This window comes from Quercus robur, chromosome 11 (genome assembly GCF_932294415.1).
Source record: "Quercus robur chromosome 11, dhQueRobu3.1, whole genome shotgun sequence".
NCBI classification, from domain to species: Eukaryota; Viridiplantae; Streptophyta; class Magnoliopsida; order Fagales; family Fagaceae; genus Quercus; species Quercus robur.
In genome coordinates this window covers 27,624,700-27,642,936 of record NC_065544.1, presented here as the reverse complement: position 1 = coordinate 27,642,936, position 18,237 = coordinate 27,624,700, and the positions used below count along the sequence as shown (strand labels likewise).

At 32.1% G+C, this 18,237-nt stretch overlaps 1 protein-coding gene across 2 annotated transcripts; it reads right to left on the bottom strand.

Moving 5' to 3' along the window:
- Positions 1–7,201: 7,201 nt before the first annotated feature.
- LOC126706610 (transcription factor bHLH25-like) lies at positions 7,202–10,243 on the bottom strand. Of its 2 annotated transcripts, none has more exons than XM_050406147.1 (5): positions 10,118–10,243; positions 9,918–9,996; positions 8,906–9,472; positions 8,091–8,465; positions 7,202–7,841 (listed from the first exon to the last, which is right to left on the bottom strand). In XM_050406147.1, the coding sequence occupies exons 2-5, from the start codon at positions 9,951–9,953 to the stop codon at positions 7,767–7,769; spliced, it is 1,053 nt and encodes a 350-aa protein (XP_050262104.1). In that variant the 5' UTR covers positions 9,954–9,996; positions 10,118–10,243; the 3' UTR covers positions 7,202–7,766. The 2 variants fall into 2 exon arrangements, with proteins under 2 accessions (XP_050262104.1, XP_050262105.1); XM_050406148.1 differs by having other exon boundaries at positions 8,906–9,451.
- Between the last annotated feature and the right edge of the window lie 7,994 nt (positions 10,244–18,237).

Below are 18,237 nucleotides of genomic sequence, written 5' to 3'. Positions count from 1 at the left end.
TCTACAGACTATTTGGTGTGAGAAGATTACTCCACAACCTTTTGATTTAAGTCTCCTACAATTCTTCGTTGTGCAGTAATATTGGTTTTATAGTACTAATTGGAGGTAAATTTTTTTACTAATCCCTCTTTCAAATTAATTTGTGCATTGGTTTTGGGTAGAAACTACAATTTAACAAAACTGGACTTAAACCCAATACATTTAAATTTTTGGATTAAGTCAAATATAAAAAAAAAAAAAAAAAAAAAAAAAAAAAAAATGGTAGAAGGGCGACTTGAGTTGGCGTCTTCCACCTGAGCGTGACTATAGTGACACTCTACTTGCTAAACCTGAGCCTATACTTTCCTAATTTAACATTAAGAGTGCGTTTGGGAAGCGCGTTTTGCGCTTCCCAGATGCACGTTTACGTTTCAGAAATTTTTTTTTTTTTTTTTTTGTCAAGCCGTAACTTTTTGACTTTTCTTTTGTGAATAGTGTTTTTATGTACTGTTTATGGGTCCCACAAAATACATTTTTCAGCAACTTTTTCATTAAAAATAGGTCCCACAATACTATTCACATATTTAAAAATTATTTTGCTACAGTGTTTTTCAGTTTTCAGTTTCAACTTTCAGTTTTCAGCTGTATCTAAACAGACCCTAAGTAATGTTCCTATATATTATTTTAACCTCTCAATAATATTCTTCCTAAGGTTTTATTTCCCCAATAAATTATAATAGCAAGTGTTCATTAGTGGATTCGAATATTAACGTGTGAAAGATATGATTAGTTTTCCCACATTGGATAATGACTACAAAAGTAATGAAAATAAAAAATGACCTAAATAGAAATACGTAAGGTTATATTAGGAGTTATAATAAAAATTATAGGATTAAAACAGTGATTAATGTGTGTCTATATATATATATATATTTTTTTTTTTTTTTCTTTTTTTTAATCATTATTATTATTTGGAATCATACACCATCATAATAAAATTTCATTAGATATTGTCAAAATCCAACCAGTATAATGTTACAAATAAATAACCGATATAAGATATTAACTAAGTAATTTCATATATTGATTCTTAAAAAAAGTAATTTCTTCAATGTTTTGTTTGTATTTAAAGCATGGATAAACAAAATACAAGATATATATATATATATATATATTCTAATATTATTATAATATGAATTTGGTTAATTTTTTCTTTCTATTTAAAATATTTTATATACACAAAACAGTCATATTTTTTCTTTGCAACACATTTACTTGACATGGAGACCTAATCATCTGGTTCATGGTAAAATGTTTAAAAGTCAGAAAAAAAAAATACAAGAATTTATGTATATTAGACTTTAGAATTGTGGGCTAATTTTATGCCATGTGTCCACTTAATTTTTTAATCTTTGAGTTAAGTGAGTTAATGAGTGCAAAATACTAAGAGTCTAATATTAATAAACTATAAAATAAAAATAAAAAACCAATCATATCCACTCAATAAAAATCACCAAAAAAACAAATATCACTACACGTTCTATTTTATTAAAATTAGAAGAAAAAAAGAAGAAGAAGATCATAAGTAGTATTAAATTTAGACAAGAATTTTAACATGTGACTAATTACATTTAATTTTTTAAAATTTATGATTTGATTAATTATTTATATTTTTATGATAAAAAATATGTTTAATTTTAAATGCATCTATGCATATGCATGAGTTACGTGCTAGTATAATATGTATAATTGTGATCAATATTGGATTAGCCCACTATCCACCCTCATCCCTCTACTATAAAAATTTGTTTAGTACTTCCAAAGTATAATAACGTGTTATGCAATCCTCTCCTGTGAATGGTAGATTAAACTAAGAAGTTAATATATAAATAGAACCCTCAATTATGTGAAAGAGATTAAGAGTGTACCACGTCACTGTAATTCACTCCTCTATTATTTCACTCCTCTATTATGTGAAAGAGATTAAGAGTGTAGGTACGGACTAATTAAGCCACAATACGATTTCACATCTATGATTGCAAAGCTTTATACGGTACAGCCACATTTTATTGAATGCTTGTTTGATTTTTTTGGCCTTGTGGACGGAGACCCTAAAGAGCATAATTTAAATGAGAGGATCCAAACTTTTTGTCCCAGCTTCTAGATGGCCGCCCTACAATATTACAGTCGGTGCTAGCATCCATGCCAATGTTTCTCTCTTTCTTCTTTGTTAGTTGAATGTATTATCCAGTATTATTATTGTATTTCTACTTTACTTGAGCCTCTCTAATTGTCCTCTACATGCTTGTTAATAATTTTCAAATAATTTGGCACCCATTTCTTTTGTTTTGAAAATAACAATTTTTTTGGCGCCACCTGAAAGGGATGCCTCCATGTAATAATTTGGTGTGTGTGGGATGGAAGGTGATGCAGGACAACCAGAATAAAACTGAAACAACAATAAAATAAAGGGATATGACCTAGGAGTCACCACCAAGTGGGAAAACCACTAGGAGTCAGTATCTAGGATAAACCTGGAGACAGCACCAAACCAAGAAAGACCAAACGGCCATTTTTTTTATTCATCAAAATATCATCTCTTCAAAGAGTACAATGGGTTGCTTATAAAAGATTACTAAACCCTAGTTCTAATTGGCTAGGAAACCCTAATTGCCTCATTACAAAAATAACCTTACTTCCCAAATTAAAATATTAATAGCCCAATAAACTACTAGGACCTAAAACATAAAAATACAATTGACTTGCAAACATAAATAATATTAAATAATAATCTTCTTACATCTCCTGCATCATTCTTCTCTGGTTGGAAGAAATTTGACCTTGAGTTTTAAAGCATTGAAAGATTAGGATGCTGACAAAAAACACTTGCTTCAAGTTTGAAATCATCTTAGGGAGCACAGGGAAAAGAAGAACCTTGAATTCGATCACATCAAACTCATTTGGAATAACAAAATCAATGTGTGAAATTAATATAATCTCTTCTTGAACCTTATGAACCACAGGAAGCACTGTGGTTTTAACCTCTTCGACTTCACCAAGATGTAGATCTTCAAGGACTGTGGAGGGTTGATCAGAAGTATGTTCAACAACTTCAACTTTCACATCATGTGCACCCTCTAACATAATACTCTCTTTAGGCACCATCTCTTCACCTTGTTGCTTTTCAATAGATTCATTTCCTTGCACGTATGCTAAAGCAACACTTGTCGAAGCATGTACGTCTATGTCAACATTAGGCTTTGATGTTGCTGGAGAATTCTCCACGACCAAGATATCATCATCAATGTTGTCTTCTATTGGGGCAACAATAAGTTCATTATGATCTTGTATCCTTAGTTTCCCAATTGAATCGGTTTAAGTCTTTTTTTGCTTCATCTGAGCAATCCTGTCTTGAACATTTTTCATGAGCTTTACAGATATTTCCTTTAATTCTTTGGTAGATAATTCATTGGTAGATTGTTCAAAAGTGCACTGAGGACATCAAATGGGATGACATCTTGAAAAGTACCACACTGAGATTAGGGTAGATACTTAGATCGATAGTATGGTGACAAATACTCATCACAAAAATTTTCTTTCATATCTTCCCATACACTGATGGCAAGTTTATACCTTATATAGTAGAAATATTCAAGATTCTCCCAAAACCTTTGTGCTTTATCTCTTAACTGCAACTTGGCATATCTAACCTTTTTGTTATCTGCAAAATTTGCTTGCTCAAAGAATTGCTCTATCCCATTCATCCAGTTGACAAAATCTCGTGGATAAGTATTACAACCATCAAAATAAGGTGCTTCTAATATTACCATAGCTCACTGGGCAAAAAGATTTTTGCCAACTTGACTTATTAATTACAGCCTACTAAAGAAGGTATTGCCATGACACTAATCAACACCAAGCAGGGAAATTTTTAGGAGTTAGCACCTAGGGTAGACCTGGAGTCAACGCCAGACCAGGAAAGACCAAATGACCATTTTTTTCATTCATCAAAATATCAACCATCTCCTCAAGGAGTACAATAGGTTGCTTATAAAGGATTGCTAAACACTAGTTCTAATTGGCTAGGAAACCCTAATTGCCTTATTACAAAAATAACCTTGCTTCCCAAATTAAAATACTAATAGCCCAATAAACTACTAGGACCTAAAACATAAAAATACAATTGACTTGCAAATATAAATAATATTAAATAATAATCTTCTTGCATCTCCCACATCAGAAGGACTACACACATTCGAGGGAATAGTCAAATTCGAGAAAAAATTTGGACATCCTCGTTTGTTAAAAAAATAAAATAACCGTTTTGTAAATTTTTAGTCCTCCTGAGTCTTGAGACCACTTGCGAAGCTAAATATTTTAATTCCCCTCTACAAGTGGAGGAATTTGGAGAGAAATGAAATATGAGGGTTGGAGAATCTTTCCAATTTCCAGCTTTGTATTTAAAGAGATTGTGTAGTATATTACTTTATTCTTATAAGATTTGGCAGGTATAGAATACATAAAATAAAAAATAATAAGTGTGTACCATAAAATGACCCATAGTATTATAAGTACCAAAACCCAATTGGCTAGGAAACCCTAATTGCTAAACCCTAATTATAATTGGCTAGGAAACCCTAATTGCCTTATTACAAAAATAACCTTGCTTCCCAAATTAAAATACTAATAGCCCAATAAACTACTAGGACGTAAAACATAAAAATACAATTGACTTGCAAATACAAATAATATTAAATAATAATCTTCTTGCATCTCCCGCATCAGAAGGACTACACACATTCGGGGGAATAGTCAAATTCGAGAAAAAATTTGGACATCCTCGTTTGTTAAAAAAATAAAATAACCGTTTTGTAAATTTTTAGTCCTCCTAAGTCTTGAGACCACTTGTGAAGCTAAATATTTTAATTCCCCTCTACAAGTGGAGGAATTTGGAGAGAAATGAAATATGAGGGTTGGAGAATCTTTCCAATTTCCAGCTTTGTATTTAAAGAGATTGTGTAGTATATTACTTTAGTCTTATAAGATTTGGCAGGTATAGAATACATAAAATAAAAAATAATAAGTGTGTGCCATAAAATGACCCATAGTATTATAAATACCAAAACCCAATTTCTTAACTGTTATTTCCCACCCAAAAGTAAAAGAAGATATAAGAAATTTTTTTATTTTTTTTGGGTGAAAAAGATATAAGAAAGTTTAATCACTTGAACAGACAGATATTTTATACTATATTATCTCTTAAATACTTCTATTTTTGTCACTTATCTAATTGGTTTTGTCCTCATGTTATGACAGCTTTTGCTGCTTACCCTATACAGTATTAGTCAAACAAAGAAAATGATCTTGAGAACCAATGACATGTAATTTAGGTGTAACATCGAATTTCATATTTTCAATGCTAAAGTCTCTTACTTGGATATCAATTTAGAAAGCACCAATGCACTTACAAAATTGAATTAATTCTTAAAACAATCCAGTCCACTTGTGTTTTAATATTTGATAGAAATTAAAATGACCATTATCCTTAGTATTTTAATAAAGAAGATATCTATTAGTGCAACAAGCCGGCCAAGATTGTAGAATTAAAAAGAAAAAAAGTATCCTAGGAAGATGATAAATATAAAAATGAACACAGTAAAAACATAGCAGCTTACTGCTTATGTGCATTATTAAGAAGCTAGCAAATCCCCATTGGTCAAAGTTTTATTTTATTTTATTTATGGGAGAAGTTAACCAATGACATTGGTTTATGATATATTTTTATAAAACTTTTATAAAAAAAGAAAAAAGTAATTGATTTTTTTGATAGTATTTTATATTTTCTTTGAAAGTGGTATTAGAAATTTTCTAAAATAATCTATTAACGAATGTCTTTAAAACACAGATTAACTTTCTAGGTAACTAATGAACACCTCCATATCAAATCAACTAGTTAAGGAATCTATATCATTGTACGTCCTAGTGTTTCCCTATATGTCCAAAAACAAATTCTCACTCATAGGGAACAAGCTAGCAACATCAAGTTTTTCCAACTTGATTATCTGTAATGTTTTGTTTTATGTTTTTTGTTTTTGTATTTATTTTCGAGAGAATCTCAATGTTGTCCAACTAAGGAGGAGAATTCCACTTATATCAAAGTCATTGCAAAGATTGTTATCTTTAGGTGGGGACTCTAAGATGATATGAAATGCCTTTCTTAATGCAATTGATACTGCTTAAACATTGTATATTAAATAAGAACTCTAATGACACCAAATTCTCTCATTGTCATACCCTTATGATATTACATCTTTTCAAGACTATCAAGTATTTTAGTCATGATCAAATACCAACTCAATTATATTTTTGCTCAACACGGTTGTGACCCTAGTTCTCAATTTAATGTAGTTGATTATTAGTGGTATTAGCATTGGTCTATAAGGTAGGGTGCAACTGTTGCCTCTGTGAGTATTAGAATATTAATCATTTGTTTAGAGTTAGCCAGAGTAACGTACACACTACGACAGCCATATTAGAAAAACAAGTGAAAAATTAAATAATTGCATAGACATTTTGGCACGAAGGCATCTTTTAGCATATCGGACAAGAATGTCAATTACTTGATTTCAAGGGCTAACTTATTTTAATTCTTAAATGTCCTAGGTTATGTTGTAGGCACTTTGACTAAACTCAAAATTGTTCTAAAATTTTTATTTTGTCCTTATGCTACAGTGGAGCAAAAAAAACCTTACTCTCATTTCATTACTTCCCAAATATACAATACGGTGTGGCTGATACCAAATTAATTGAATTAATTGCTTTTTATTTTTTCAAGTTTTTTAGTAACCAATACTCTTGTACCTCTCAATTGTGAAATGGGCTTTCTCCTAATTACTTCACATTATTTTCCTTAGTTACTCCTAATCTAAAAGTAGTTAGATGTCAGAAATTCCCTTGTCACAATTTGTCACTGGTCACACATATCAGCTTCATGAACCATCATCATCAATGAGTGCTGAGATTTAAATGCTCCCCAAAACTATACAACAATTTGAAGGAGGAGGAGGTGGAGAATGCAGTTGCCTGTGAATTATAGTTCAGATTTGACCATTAAAAACCTAGGTAGCAGTGAAATCTTGAAACCAGATTCAGGTACATTTTGATTCCATAATGGCTATTGCATACTTAATGCAAGTTTGTGTGTGACATGAGTGAGTGCATATTTCAAAAATACATGTAGAATATGGAAAAGTTACAATTATTGTCAAGCAAACTGTTGCAAAGTTTAATAGTAATACATTGGGAAAGAGGCACCAGAATTTTCAAGATGCCTCTAAAACAGGACAAAGAAACTACTAAAACAAGGTCTGTTGTCTACACACCTAAAAAAGCATATTCCCTCTTCAAATACTTCAGGAAAGAAAGGGTCATAACACTGGTTCAGTTGAATGCTTCAACATCCATCACTCAAAAAAAGCTCAAGCAAGCTGTCAGATCACTATTTTGAAACAGGTTGGGAATCAAACATGGCCAAGAAGTTAACCATGCAAAAATTGGACTAAAAAAACCCACCTGTAAAATGGACCTCACAGCAAACAAGCTTAATATGATGATCTAAGATGGTAGAGCATAACAGGCCTTGTAAGCAGTAACTTTTGAAAAAAGATAGACTTGGACTGATTGTATATTGAAGGTTTATTCCTAGTATTCTGAAGCTTCCAGCAGCAGCATAGAACTTGGAAAGATATTCTTCTATATATAGAGAGAGCTGAAATTGCAACTTCTTTTCACATGAACAATTTGAAAGCTGAGCGTAGATTCCTCACAAGATCCTTCACTGTCATGCAAAATTCTTCATCCATCTGACAATATGAAGAAGGCTTTAATAGGAAGAACTTCAAATATACATTCCGCAAGAAGAAAATATTGTGCATGTGTGTCAGTTGGGCTTCTTTTATTAAAATTATTTCATAGAAAACACATAAGGAGACAAGTCACACACATAAAAATAGTATTGAATTTACATTTTAGAGAAGTTGATATACTTTCTAGATTCTCAATCAAGGTTCAAAAGTCCTAGATTTATTTCATAAAGGAAATAAAGAAACAACCTGAGCGATAATAGTGATATCAAGAGCAGAACTCCCAAATGTCATGACACTGCTATTGATGACTGTTAGGTGGAGCTTTTCAATTTCAGTGACTGATTTCTCTAGCAGTCCTTTCCTTTTCTCACAGTGAATTCTTATAAGGACATTTTTGTCACAGAATCTTGCTTCAATTTCTGGCAGTGGCTCATCAAGGGGGTCACTGGAGGAGTTTTTATCTGAAGTAGAGTTGTCACCATCAGTGAAGAGTTGGGATTTCTTTACGAAGACCACTGATTCCATGTTTTTCTTTTTAGTCTGTTCCTCGAGTGTCTTCACTCTCTCTTGCAGTTGTTTCAAGTACTTAATAGCATCTCCAAGAACAGAAGCCTTGTCCATCTGTCAATGGCATAAAGTATGATTGCAGATTGAAAATTATTTAACGGAAAACACATGCTTGAATAATGTACCAGTCTTTCACCTTTCTTGATACTCTATAAACTATGAATTGCTTGAACACAAATACAATTAAAACTGAGACCAGCGAAAAATAGGATTAGTAAGATTTAACAAAAATATAAGAATGTGTGAGAGAGGTTAGTACAAAGAAATATTAAAGATAATACAAGTGTTTCAAAAAGGACCACAAATAATTTAGTGAATAAAGATAATGAGGAGGGTGCAATTTAAGAGATAGTATACTAGTATAGTTCATTTTCAGCTTAGTAGAGCACTCATATTTTTTATAGAAAGCTAAGGCAAAAACAAAATAACGGATCATAAACAAAAAGCCTTATGATCCTGTAATAAGAAAATGTGATTGCAATATAATTTGATACCTTCTTAAGGCCAGGAACTATAGCAGACAAAGCTATGAACCGCTGGCTGAGCTTCTCTCGCCTCTTCCTTTCTGCTATAATGTGATCTTGTGTTTGAGAAAGTCTAGTGCTTGTGCTTAACCTCTTAGCTCCCTGGCAGGCCTTATAGACATAATTTTGGTTCCCAAAGGAACCTTGAGCAGTCAAAATTTCAGTAGGAATGGTATCCATGCTTTGGGGACATGCTGCCTCCTCTTTAGGCCTTAAAATATTCATTTGATTCATGTAGTTTGCATTGGCAAAGGATAGAAAGTTTGGAGAAGAAGCAACTTGCAGAGTTGAAGCATGATCAAGTTTGGATGGTGAACTCCAGCTGTTGGCTTTGTGCTGTTTCATGGGTCTATCAATTTCACTATGTGAAGTTTCCATGGCATTTTTATAGTTGAAGTTTGGGTGTGCGAAAGAGCGTTGTAAATTCTCTCCAAATGTGGCTGCTATTGGCAGCATGCCGAGCTCATCAAGAGAGTTCATTTGCCATTGATTGATGAGCCTAGGATCCTCCACACTCTGCAATTTTGATAGTTTCATCTGTCAATGTCTTATGTAAGCAAATGCTCAAATCACAAACCATACATTTCATAAATCAAGAAGAACAATGATATTGTTCCAAATAAAATCTAGTAACAACATCCTTCTTCACAGCATAAAGCTCTCATCAGTTTCAGTTGTCCTAATATTTCATCATGCTCTTATCAATTATCACCATGTGTGAAATTCAAAAATTATGTGCTAGTGATTTTATACAGTTTTAGATTATCACCATCCAAAGCCAGTGAACTCTATCTCAATTTGCATCTCTCCTCTCTTGTAAGTGTTTGGTGGAGGGTGAGGTTGTGTGTTCAAGGCCCACTGGGTGCATGTGTAACTTACCAAGAAAAATAAATCACTATCTGAGATAATACCACAAAATATATATACTAATCTTTGTCTTGAGGACAATCATGGTTGCTGAAGTATATTAATTACCACCTACCAGTTCAGATAACCCTCTTATGGATGAAATCTCCATCAGAACTCCTTTATTGATCAAAAGAGCTCAAGGGAGGAGGATCCTGCATGAAAGGTCAACAAAACAGATTAGTTGGGTGTTCAATTTAGACAAAGATGATATAGTTTTCATAAAATTTTTCATGCAAAAGTGTGGCAAAGTACATAGCAAATAAGAAAGCTCACCCTTTAGTAATGACCAAAAGTTTCCTTTTTCCAAGTTCTCACTAGAGGATAGAGATTGTCTACTTCCTCAACATTTATAGCTCTCACTTGTTACAGTTGCACTTTCTCTCTCACGGGTTGTTAATGTGAATTGGTCCCCATCTTTAATAATAAAACTAATAATGAATGATTGAATGTAAAACGGCTATAGCGTATTAGACATTCTAAATTTCTAATACTACATTACTTATTGTTAATTGAGATTATAGAAAGGAAAAAAAATCACTTATTGTATCCTAGTGGGTCACTTGAAGGTGACAAAATTAGTACTCGTAAGCAAGTCACTTTTGTTGTTTTGTGGACTTTTTGGAGGGAGCTTCACCAACTTGCCGTTGAAATTTCATTCAAGGCTTTTGCTTATGATTCACAATAATCTTAAACATGTGGCCCCTCAAAAAGTCTCAATCACCAACCCAACTCCAACCCTTCAAAAAAAAAAAAAAAAAAAATTATCCTCTTACTTTTATAATCAAAGCCAAAAGATTACAATAATCCAACACAGAGTTGTGACTAATGACCAAAACAGTTTAAGCCCATGTGAATTTAAGACATGTCATTGAAGTATGATTAATATATGTGGACTTATAAAAGAAGCTTAAATCACATTCATAATTGGTTTTACTCCAAACTTTTCTTTGACTTTCCAATTGTTTTGAGCCAATATACTAGTGACATGTGCCCAATTTAAGAACCGCCAAACCGACCCATAAAGTGGTCGGCTCATGATTAAACCGGATGATCCGTGATACAATAGAGTCATGAAAAGTTGGACATAGTTACTACCATATGATAAAAAAAATAAAAAAAATAAAAAATTTAAAAGGGAACAGTGGCATATATTCTTTTGAAACCAATCCTAGAAACTTGGAATCAATGGTCAATGACAAAAGTAGTTACTACTATATGCTAAAAGTTGTTGAGGTTGCTGATTCCAGAATATCAATGGTCGAGGCCAGGTTTGAAAATGCTGGTTACAAATTGTTGCTATGTTATAGGTGTGTGTCGGTGCCAATACCAATTGTACATTACCCACTTGACTAGAGAAGGGTTGGCAATAGACACAGTCGGCAGTGTGAAATGGCTTACATTTTCATTTCCAATTCTAAGATAGATGAGTATCGAATTTTTTTAGACATCAAACAACAGAGCATGTATTATAGAACCAGAAATACTTGGATTTATTAATTTGGGCACCATTGGTGAAGAATACTAGTAAAAAAAAGTCAGTTTAATTTGTCTATAATCTACAAGTCTACAATTGAAACTATTTGCATACCTGCATAGCTAGATTATTGATTATTGAGAGTTAAAGAGGTCTGGCTAGCAAGCTTGGAAGCCATTCTTTCATGCAAAATAGGTACCAGACCAGACAACCCAGTTCAACAGTATTAGTTTTGTGGAGCACAGTGTACATCTTGTAAATTGTATAATGATCAGCACGTTTAGGCCTTGGATTAATTGCTGGCATCAAGTTGTAATAACTCATTATTGGTTAGCTACTAGGGAAATACTTGTCCTGCTTTTGAGGATATAAATATGGCATTTGTTTTTAAACATAAGACTGGGAAAGTACTCGCAAACTGCATACTAAGTGATGGGTAACTAGACCCCCCTCTCAGCAACCGTGTGTGTTGTTTTTTAGAGGTGTATGAAAGTATGGAAAATGTAGTTGACTTGATTCATTTGTATAAAGGAAAAAACCTGTTCGAAACAGTTTGCGCAAATACACACTGCTCAAAACAACTGAAAACATGAATCGTGACTTAGGTGCGGTTTGGATACAGATGAAATGGTATTTGCATTTTTTTTTTTTTTTGGATGCATGTCTGGCACTGTTCATTGTCCATGAATAGTGATTTTTAGGCTTATAAACAGTGCCAAACGCATGAATAGTAATTTTTCACACATTAAAAAAATTATTGTGCTATAGTGTTTTCAGTTTTCAATTTTCAGCAAAATAAGTTATATCCAAACAGAAATGTAAGTCACGTTTTTAGTTGTTTTTGGTCAATAGTTTGCACACAATGTGTTTAATAAACAGGGTCTTTTTTATAATCACTTTTAATAACCAGCCATTTAGAACTAGAATATTGCTTGGGACAATGATATGTTTAAAGCTTATATACACTATTTATGTAAAGTGTACACATTTGCATGAATAGTATAATGTTACAATGTTGTATACATTTGTTTAGTTTACAATGTAAAGTGTATACTTGTACACATTTGTTTAGTCTACAATGTAATGTGAACATAAAAACATAATTTTCCTATTGTTTTAACTTTTAAATCCATCAACGCCTTATCTGTTTAGACAATCTCCCCTCGGTCTGGGAAGATGAGAAGTGTTTAGACAATTTCTCCTCAGTCCTGGAATATGTGAAGCCCAAAGGAGTTGTTTGTACTTTTTAGTAGTGCTCAGCCCTTCAAGACAACTACCTTGCTCAAGGGTACATAATTATTTTTGGCTAGCTTTTTTTAGTGCAGTAAATGAATCAACCTGTTTATAAACAACTCAAACTCGGCTTAGAAAAAAAAAAAAAAAAAAAAACTTATTTATGTTCATTTGTTTAACAAAGAATCCAAGCTCAAACCCAAGTTTAGGCTTATTTATTAAACGAACCCAGCTCAAACCTAATCCACCAAGGCTATCTTAGAATTCTTCTAATAGAAATTCATTTTTAGGATTAATACTTAACTCAAATAGAATTTTTTTTTTTTCATTTTTAGGATTAATACTTAACTCAAATAGAATTTTAGTTGGAAAAAGAAAAGTTAATATCAACAATAAAGTTGTTGTGCTTATCTAAAAAGTTGATAAGAAGTGATAAAGTAACAGAGAAGAAGTTAATAAGAACAAACAAATTGTTGTTTTTATCTAAAAACTTACTGAAATTTGGTGAAACTACTTGGCACAACAAAACCTATTGAAATTTGGTAGAGTCACTTGGCATAACCACAACTTCTAGCCCAACTTTTATTATATAGTTAGTATATGATATAATTTAGCAATTGTTTTTACATACAATGTTCTTATCGTGTACAGTAATATAAATGAGAACTATGAAACAATTATTTTAATGTAAAATAAGTACTTATAACTCTAATATGTGTACTATAAAAAAATATATTTATAGTTTTTTAAAAATGTATATTTATAGTATTTGATATATTTCAAATCCTTGTTGATGTATTCCATCTTTCTTTTCTTCAATAAATCTTTTTAGTTTGAACTTTTTGACCTATTAGTTTAAAATATACGTAAGTCGTAAAACCAAGATCTAAAGGGGTAACTTTCAAAATTAAATGAATAAGCCTGACCTCTTAATACTTGACTCATTTATAACCCTTGATTCTTTAAGATTAATCAATTATTCCTGAATAGAACATTCACAATAAACTATTCAAACCTCACTTTTCCAAAATTAGCGAGTAATACTCATTTTTTTTAGGATTCCATGAGCTCGCCACCCAATCATAAAAAAATTTCTTATTATATATCATTAACCGGAATTCTATTTGTTGGATTCAAGCCAATTGTGGTCGATTGACCAAGTAAGTGGCCATTTGTGGCAGCGAGTGACGTCAGATTCATTGGATTTACGTTGGAATTGTGGCCATTATGGCAGTGAAGGGTGTTGGGTTTGAGGATTTATGCCCATTTTTCTGCGGGTTTGGAGAATTTGCTGGATTTGATAATAAAAAATATAGAAATAGTTAAATAATATATATATATATATATATTTATATATATAATAACAAAAGCCGAGAGAAAGTTGATTCATACAAGTAAGACTATTTTGCCATGTAGATGAAAAAGCTCAATTACACTTTTAACACATATAAAGTTTAATGATTCAGAAGCTTGCACGTTACATTGTTTAAGGATTATTAAAAAATAGGTACGCGTCAAAAAACAAAATCTGAAACACCGCAATCCAAAGAAACTATTAATGTCTTCCGCTATATCCCATTCAGTCAAAGTTTAATAAATTCAATCATAACTGTTCGTGCCCATATATATATATATAAAAGTAGAAACTTTGTGCGAAAAAACATGAGATTCTACTATGTGGCGCATTCTTTGAAAATAGAATTGAATTACACTTAAGCTACAAGGTAAGAACAAAAAAATAGGAACTTTCTGTTTTTTTAGTTCAATGTTTCAAAACTTTTCCTATTAAAGAATAAGGATTGTTTGTAAGACTCTTTCTTTCTTTAGTTTAATGTTTCAAGATAAACCAGCCTCTTGCACTTCTACTCTTTTTTATATAGCTCGCAACCCTTCATGTTATCTTCTCTTGAATTCATTCTGACTAAGAATGATGTCATTTATCTTCAACCTTTCAATGACATCTACCTAACTCTAACTTTGTCAGCATTTCTAATCCTAACCTATATGAGTTAGCTATAACGAAGGAAGAAGGCTTTTTTTTTTTTTTTTTTTTTTTTTTGGAGCGATGGCAGATTATGGTTTTGAGGTTGAGGTCAGATGTGGACTATGTGATTGCTTTGGGTTTTGGTGTGGGTGTTGCTAAAGGGAGGCTGGGGCTGGGGCCAGCGCCCCTGAGTTTTCAAGTTTTCTATTAAGAGCACTGAAAAAATCATATAATATCTGTAAATATGTTGTAAATATACCCACCAGGCCCCCTAGGATTTTGAGGAAAAAAAACAGAAGATTACAACTAGTTTTGTTAATCTCTCTTTTGAAATTTATTTGGGTCTCCCTCAAATTTTAGTACTGGCCCATTCATTAGCCCAAAACTCCTCCAAATTCTATAGCAGAACCATCTAAACAAGTTCCCAAATTAACAATATCCCAATTTTTTACCAAACAAAAAACCCAAATTGATTGGGGAAACAAAAGCAAAAACACCCTCCTCCATTCTCCAAGGAATCCCTTGACAACTCTCCACAGCTCTCCCATGCTCCACTCCATCATTGGTGTCACCTTATCAGAATGAAGTGGTACTGCTATCTCCTTTCAGCTCTATGCCTCTTATCTATTCATGTTTGAGATTACTAATTTCTTTTGCAAGTTGTCTCCAGGTATGGCCGAATGTGTATGTCAATGACAAACCAAAGCAAAAGAAAGACTAAAAATACTATGTAACATTTTGATAATCATATATGTAAAGTGTTGTACAACTTGCATATTAAGTCTTTTGACAAACTTATCAAAAAAAAAAAAAAAAAAAAAGTCTTTTGACAATTTTTTTTTTTTTTTTCATTATCAGAATCTCTTTTTCTATTATTTTATATGTGTCAGGAGACTTAAGAGTGTGTTGTTATTGTTATCTTTTTTGTTTTTGTTTTATTTTTTTATGAGCTATTCCATAACCGTGTAATAAAATAAAAATTGTCTTAAAATTACAGCCAAATCTTTACTAAATAAAATCCTATCACGTGCCTTAAAAATACAACTATTTAATTTCTAAATCCACATATGAATATCTTCTTGAAAGAATTTAGCCTTTTGGACTTTGTAGACTATATATTAGTACATTGGGACCTGTGAGTAATTGCAATGAAATAGAAGCATATAGTCCCATAGATGCAAAAATAGATAGATAGGGACACAACACTACAATGCAAGTCACTTTTTTTTTTTTTCATCAAAAAACACTACAATGCAAGTCACTTTTTCCCCCTTCTTTCAGGTTTTAAACTCTAGAAAATTACCAAAATTGTCTCATTTCAGACCAGTCTAGGTACTACTACTTTTTTGGGTTATTAGTCAAACTGGTCGAGCCAGCCCATATACGCTCTAAAGCATAACCAAGTATAAATGTTTTTGATAATCTTTAATTTCTATTTAGGAAAAGATTAAACATACTATAAATTTTACTATAAAAGGTTTATAAACTGGTGTGGGGGTAATTTAAGTGATTCGTGAACTTCAATAACATAAAAAACTAATATTAGAATTCCTTTTTTTAATTCGCGACACATTAATTTGTAAGAGTTATGTTATACAATTTATAAAATCTCTAGCACTACTGTTTTACTTATGTGTGCATCAAAAAATCCCGTCTCATTCAAGTAACCAACCATATCCTTTAGTCTTATATCAACTGGAATCCACCTATTTTGTACTAATTTTTCCTTTTATAGGTAACAAATATCAGTGACAAAAGAATGCTTGAGTACAAATCTTTTTCCTTTTTTTTTTGGGATAAAATTCAATTTAGTCTATTTATTTTTTATATTAATGACCAAATCATATACTATATAATAAAAGTTTGGCTTAGAAGTCATGGTTGTGCCAAGTGGCTACTTTCACCAATTAGTAAATTAATTTTTTTTAAAACCCCACATTTTGACTAAAAGATAAGATTTAACAATAATTTATAAAAAAATTAAGTTCTAATCAAACTAAAAAGTCTATCATTAAAAATTTCTAAACTTAAATCCACACAACTCATGTTTTTGTTTTTGTTCTTTTTCCTGAAATATAATTAAATTTGAGCCTAGAAGTCGTGGTTGGGCTAAGTGGCTACTCTTACTAATTAATAAATTAATTTTATTAAAAAATCCCACATTTTGACTAAAGGATAAGATTTAAAAATAATTTAAAAAAAGATTTAACAATAATTTAAAACAAATTTAAATTCTATTCAAACTAAAAGTCTATTAGCAAAAATTTCTAAACTTAAATCCTACAAAACCTACGTTTTTTGTTTTTGTTTTTTTTTTCCTCAAGTATAATCAAAGTTAGGCTTAGAAGCCGTAGTTGGGTCAAATGGCTACTCTCACTAATTAGTAAATTAGTTTTATTTAAAAAAAATAAAAATTTTCCACGTTTTGACTAAGGGATAAGATTTAACAATTAAAAAATAAATAAATTCTATTCAAACTAAAAGTCTATTATCAAAATTTTCTAAACTTAAATCCTACACAACCCTTATTTTTACTTTTTTTCACCTCAAGTTGCATGATTTAATAATTTTAAACAAATTTATATTCTATTCAAACTAAAGACCTATTATAAAAAAAATAAAAATAAAAATTCTAAATTTAAATCCCAAACAACTCACACTTTTTTTTCCATCAAGTTGCATCTTATTAAATTAATATTTTATTAGTATATTAAGCTACAAAGTTCTTGACTAAGGATAAGACTTAATAATAATTTAATATAGATAAAGATTTATCATCTAAGTTTTAGAAATTTAAATTCTATCAAATTAAAAGTCTATTATCAAAATTTTCAAAACTTATATATTTTTAGCAATGGCTTTTCATGGTTGCGCCAAATGGTTACTGTAGGGACACGATTTGCGTTGGACCACGGTAGGGTTGGGTTCGCACGTAAATGGACCCGTGCAATATCATTTGTAGAGAGTGGGGTCGAAAGGCTAAGTCATGTTTACTTGGCTGTGGATTTGTTAAGTTTTTCCTGCATGATTTAGAGGTGTTCACCCCTTTTTTCCTCTCCTTTCTGGAAGGCCCCCCTTTTTAGGTTGCAAATTTTCCTTTTATATTAGCATGCATTCAATTTCCTTCGTCCACGTGTAGGGTCGAACTTTCTTAGCCTGACACTTGTCCCATCAGTTTAAGACCTGAGTTGTTGGGAGTGGTTGAGTAGGCTAAAGAGACACGACTCTGTGAGAGGCAAAGCTCCGTCTAGGGCAGGTAGTTTGGGCAGCCTTTCCTAGATATTTTAGATTTCTTACAAGATTATCCCTATGCCGCTTTTACCCCTTTCCTTAGTGTAGCTCTGGGCTAGCCGAGGGCTGTACCCTCCTCGGCGGTTTCTATGGCCCATTGGTGCTTTGCGTTTATTGGGCTGGGACTATTATCCTCTTCGGCCTGGGCCTTAAGTATTCCTGTGAATAGGTGGATCTGGCCCATCTGTTGTCGGGCCCCACAATAGCCCCTCAAAACCCTGCTATCCAACTCCTCGGTTGGAAAGGTGGGTTTTGATGATACCGAGACTCTATTGCGGCTCATTAAGTTCGGCCCTTAATCAACGTCTGCGACTTTTCACCTCCCCAAGGAATGCGCCGGTCTACGAGGTATTTCCCTTGACTTACGCGTGATGCGTTTATTCCGTTTGGTTAGCCGTAGTGCGCTTTTAA

What these genes read in the sequence shown, in the direction of transcription:
- LOC126706610 (XM_050406147.1), bottom strand. Translation starts at nt 9,953, where the DNA reads ATGGAGATTTCATCCATAAGAGGGTTATCTGAACTG. An exon ending in TAAGAGGGTTATCTGAACTG is followed by an intron (nt 9,473 to 9,917) that starts GTAGGTGGTAAT and finishes AGACATTGACAG; the next exon opens with ATGAAACTATCAAAATTGCA. An exon ending in ATATCACTATTATCGCTCAG is followed by an intron (nt 7,842 to 8,090) that starts GTTGTTTCTTTA and finishes TCATATTGTCAG; the next exon opens with ATGGATGAAGAATTTTGCAT.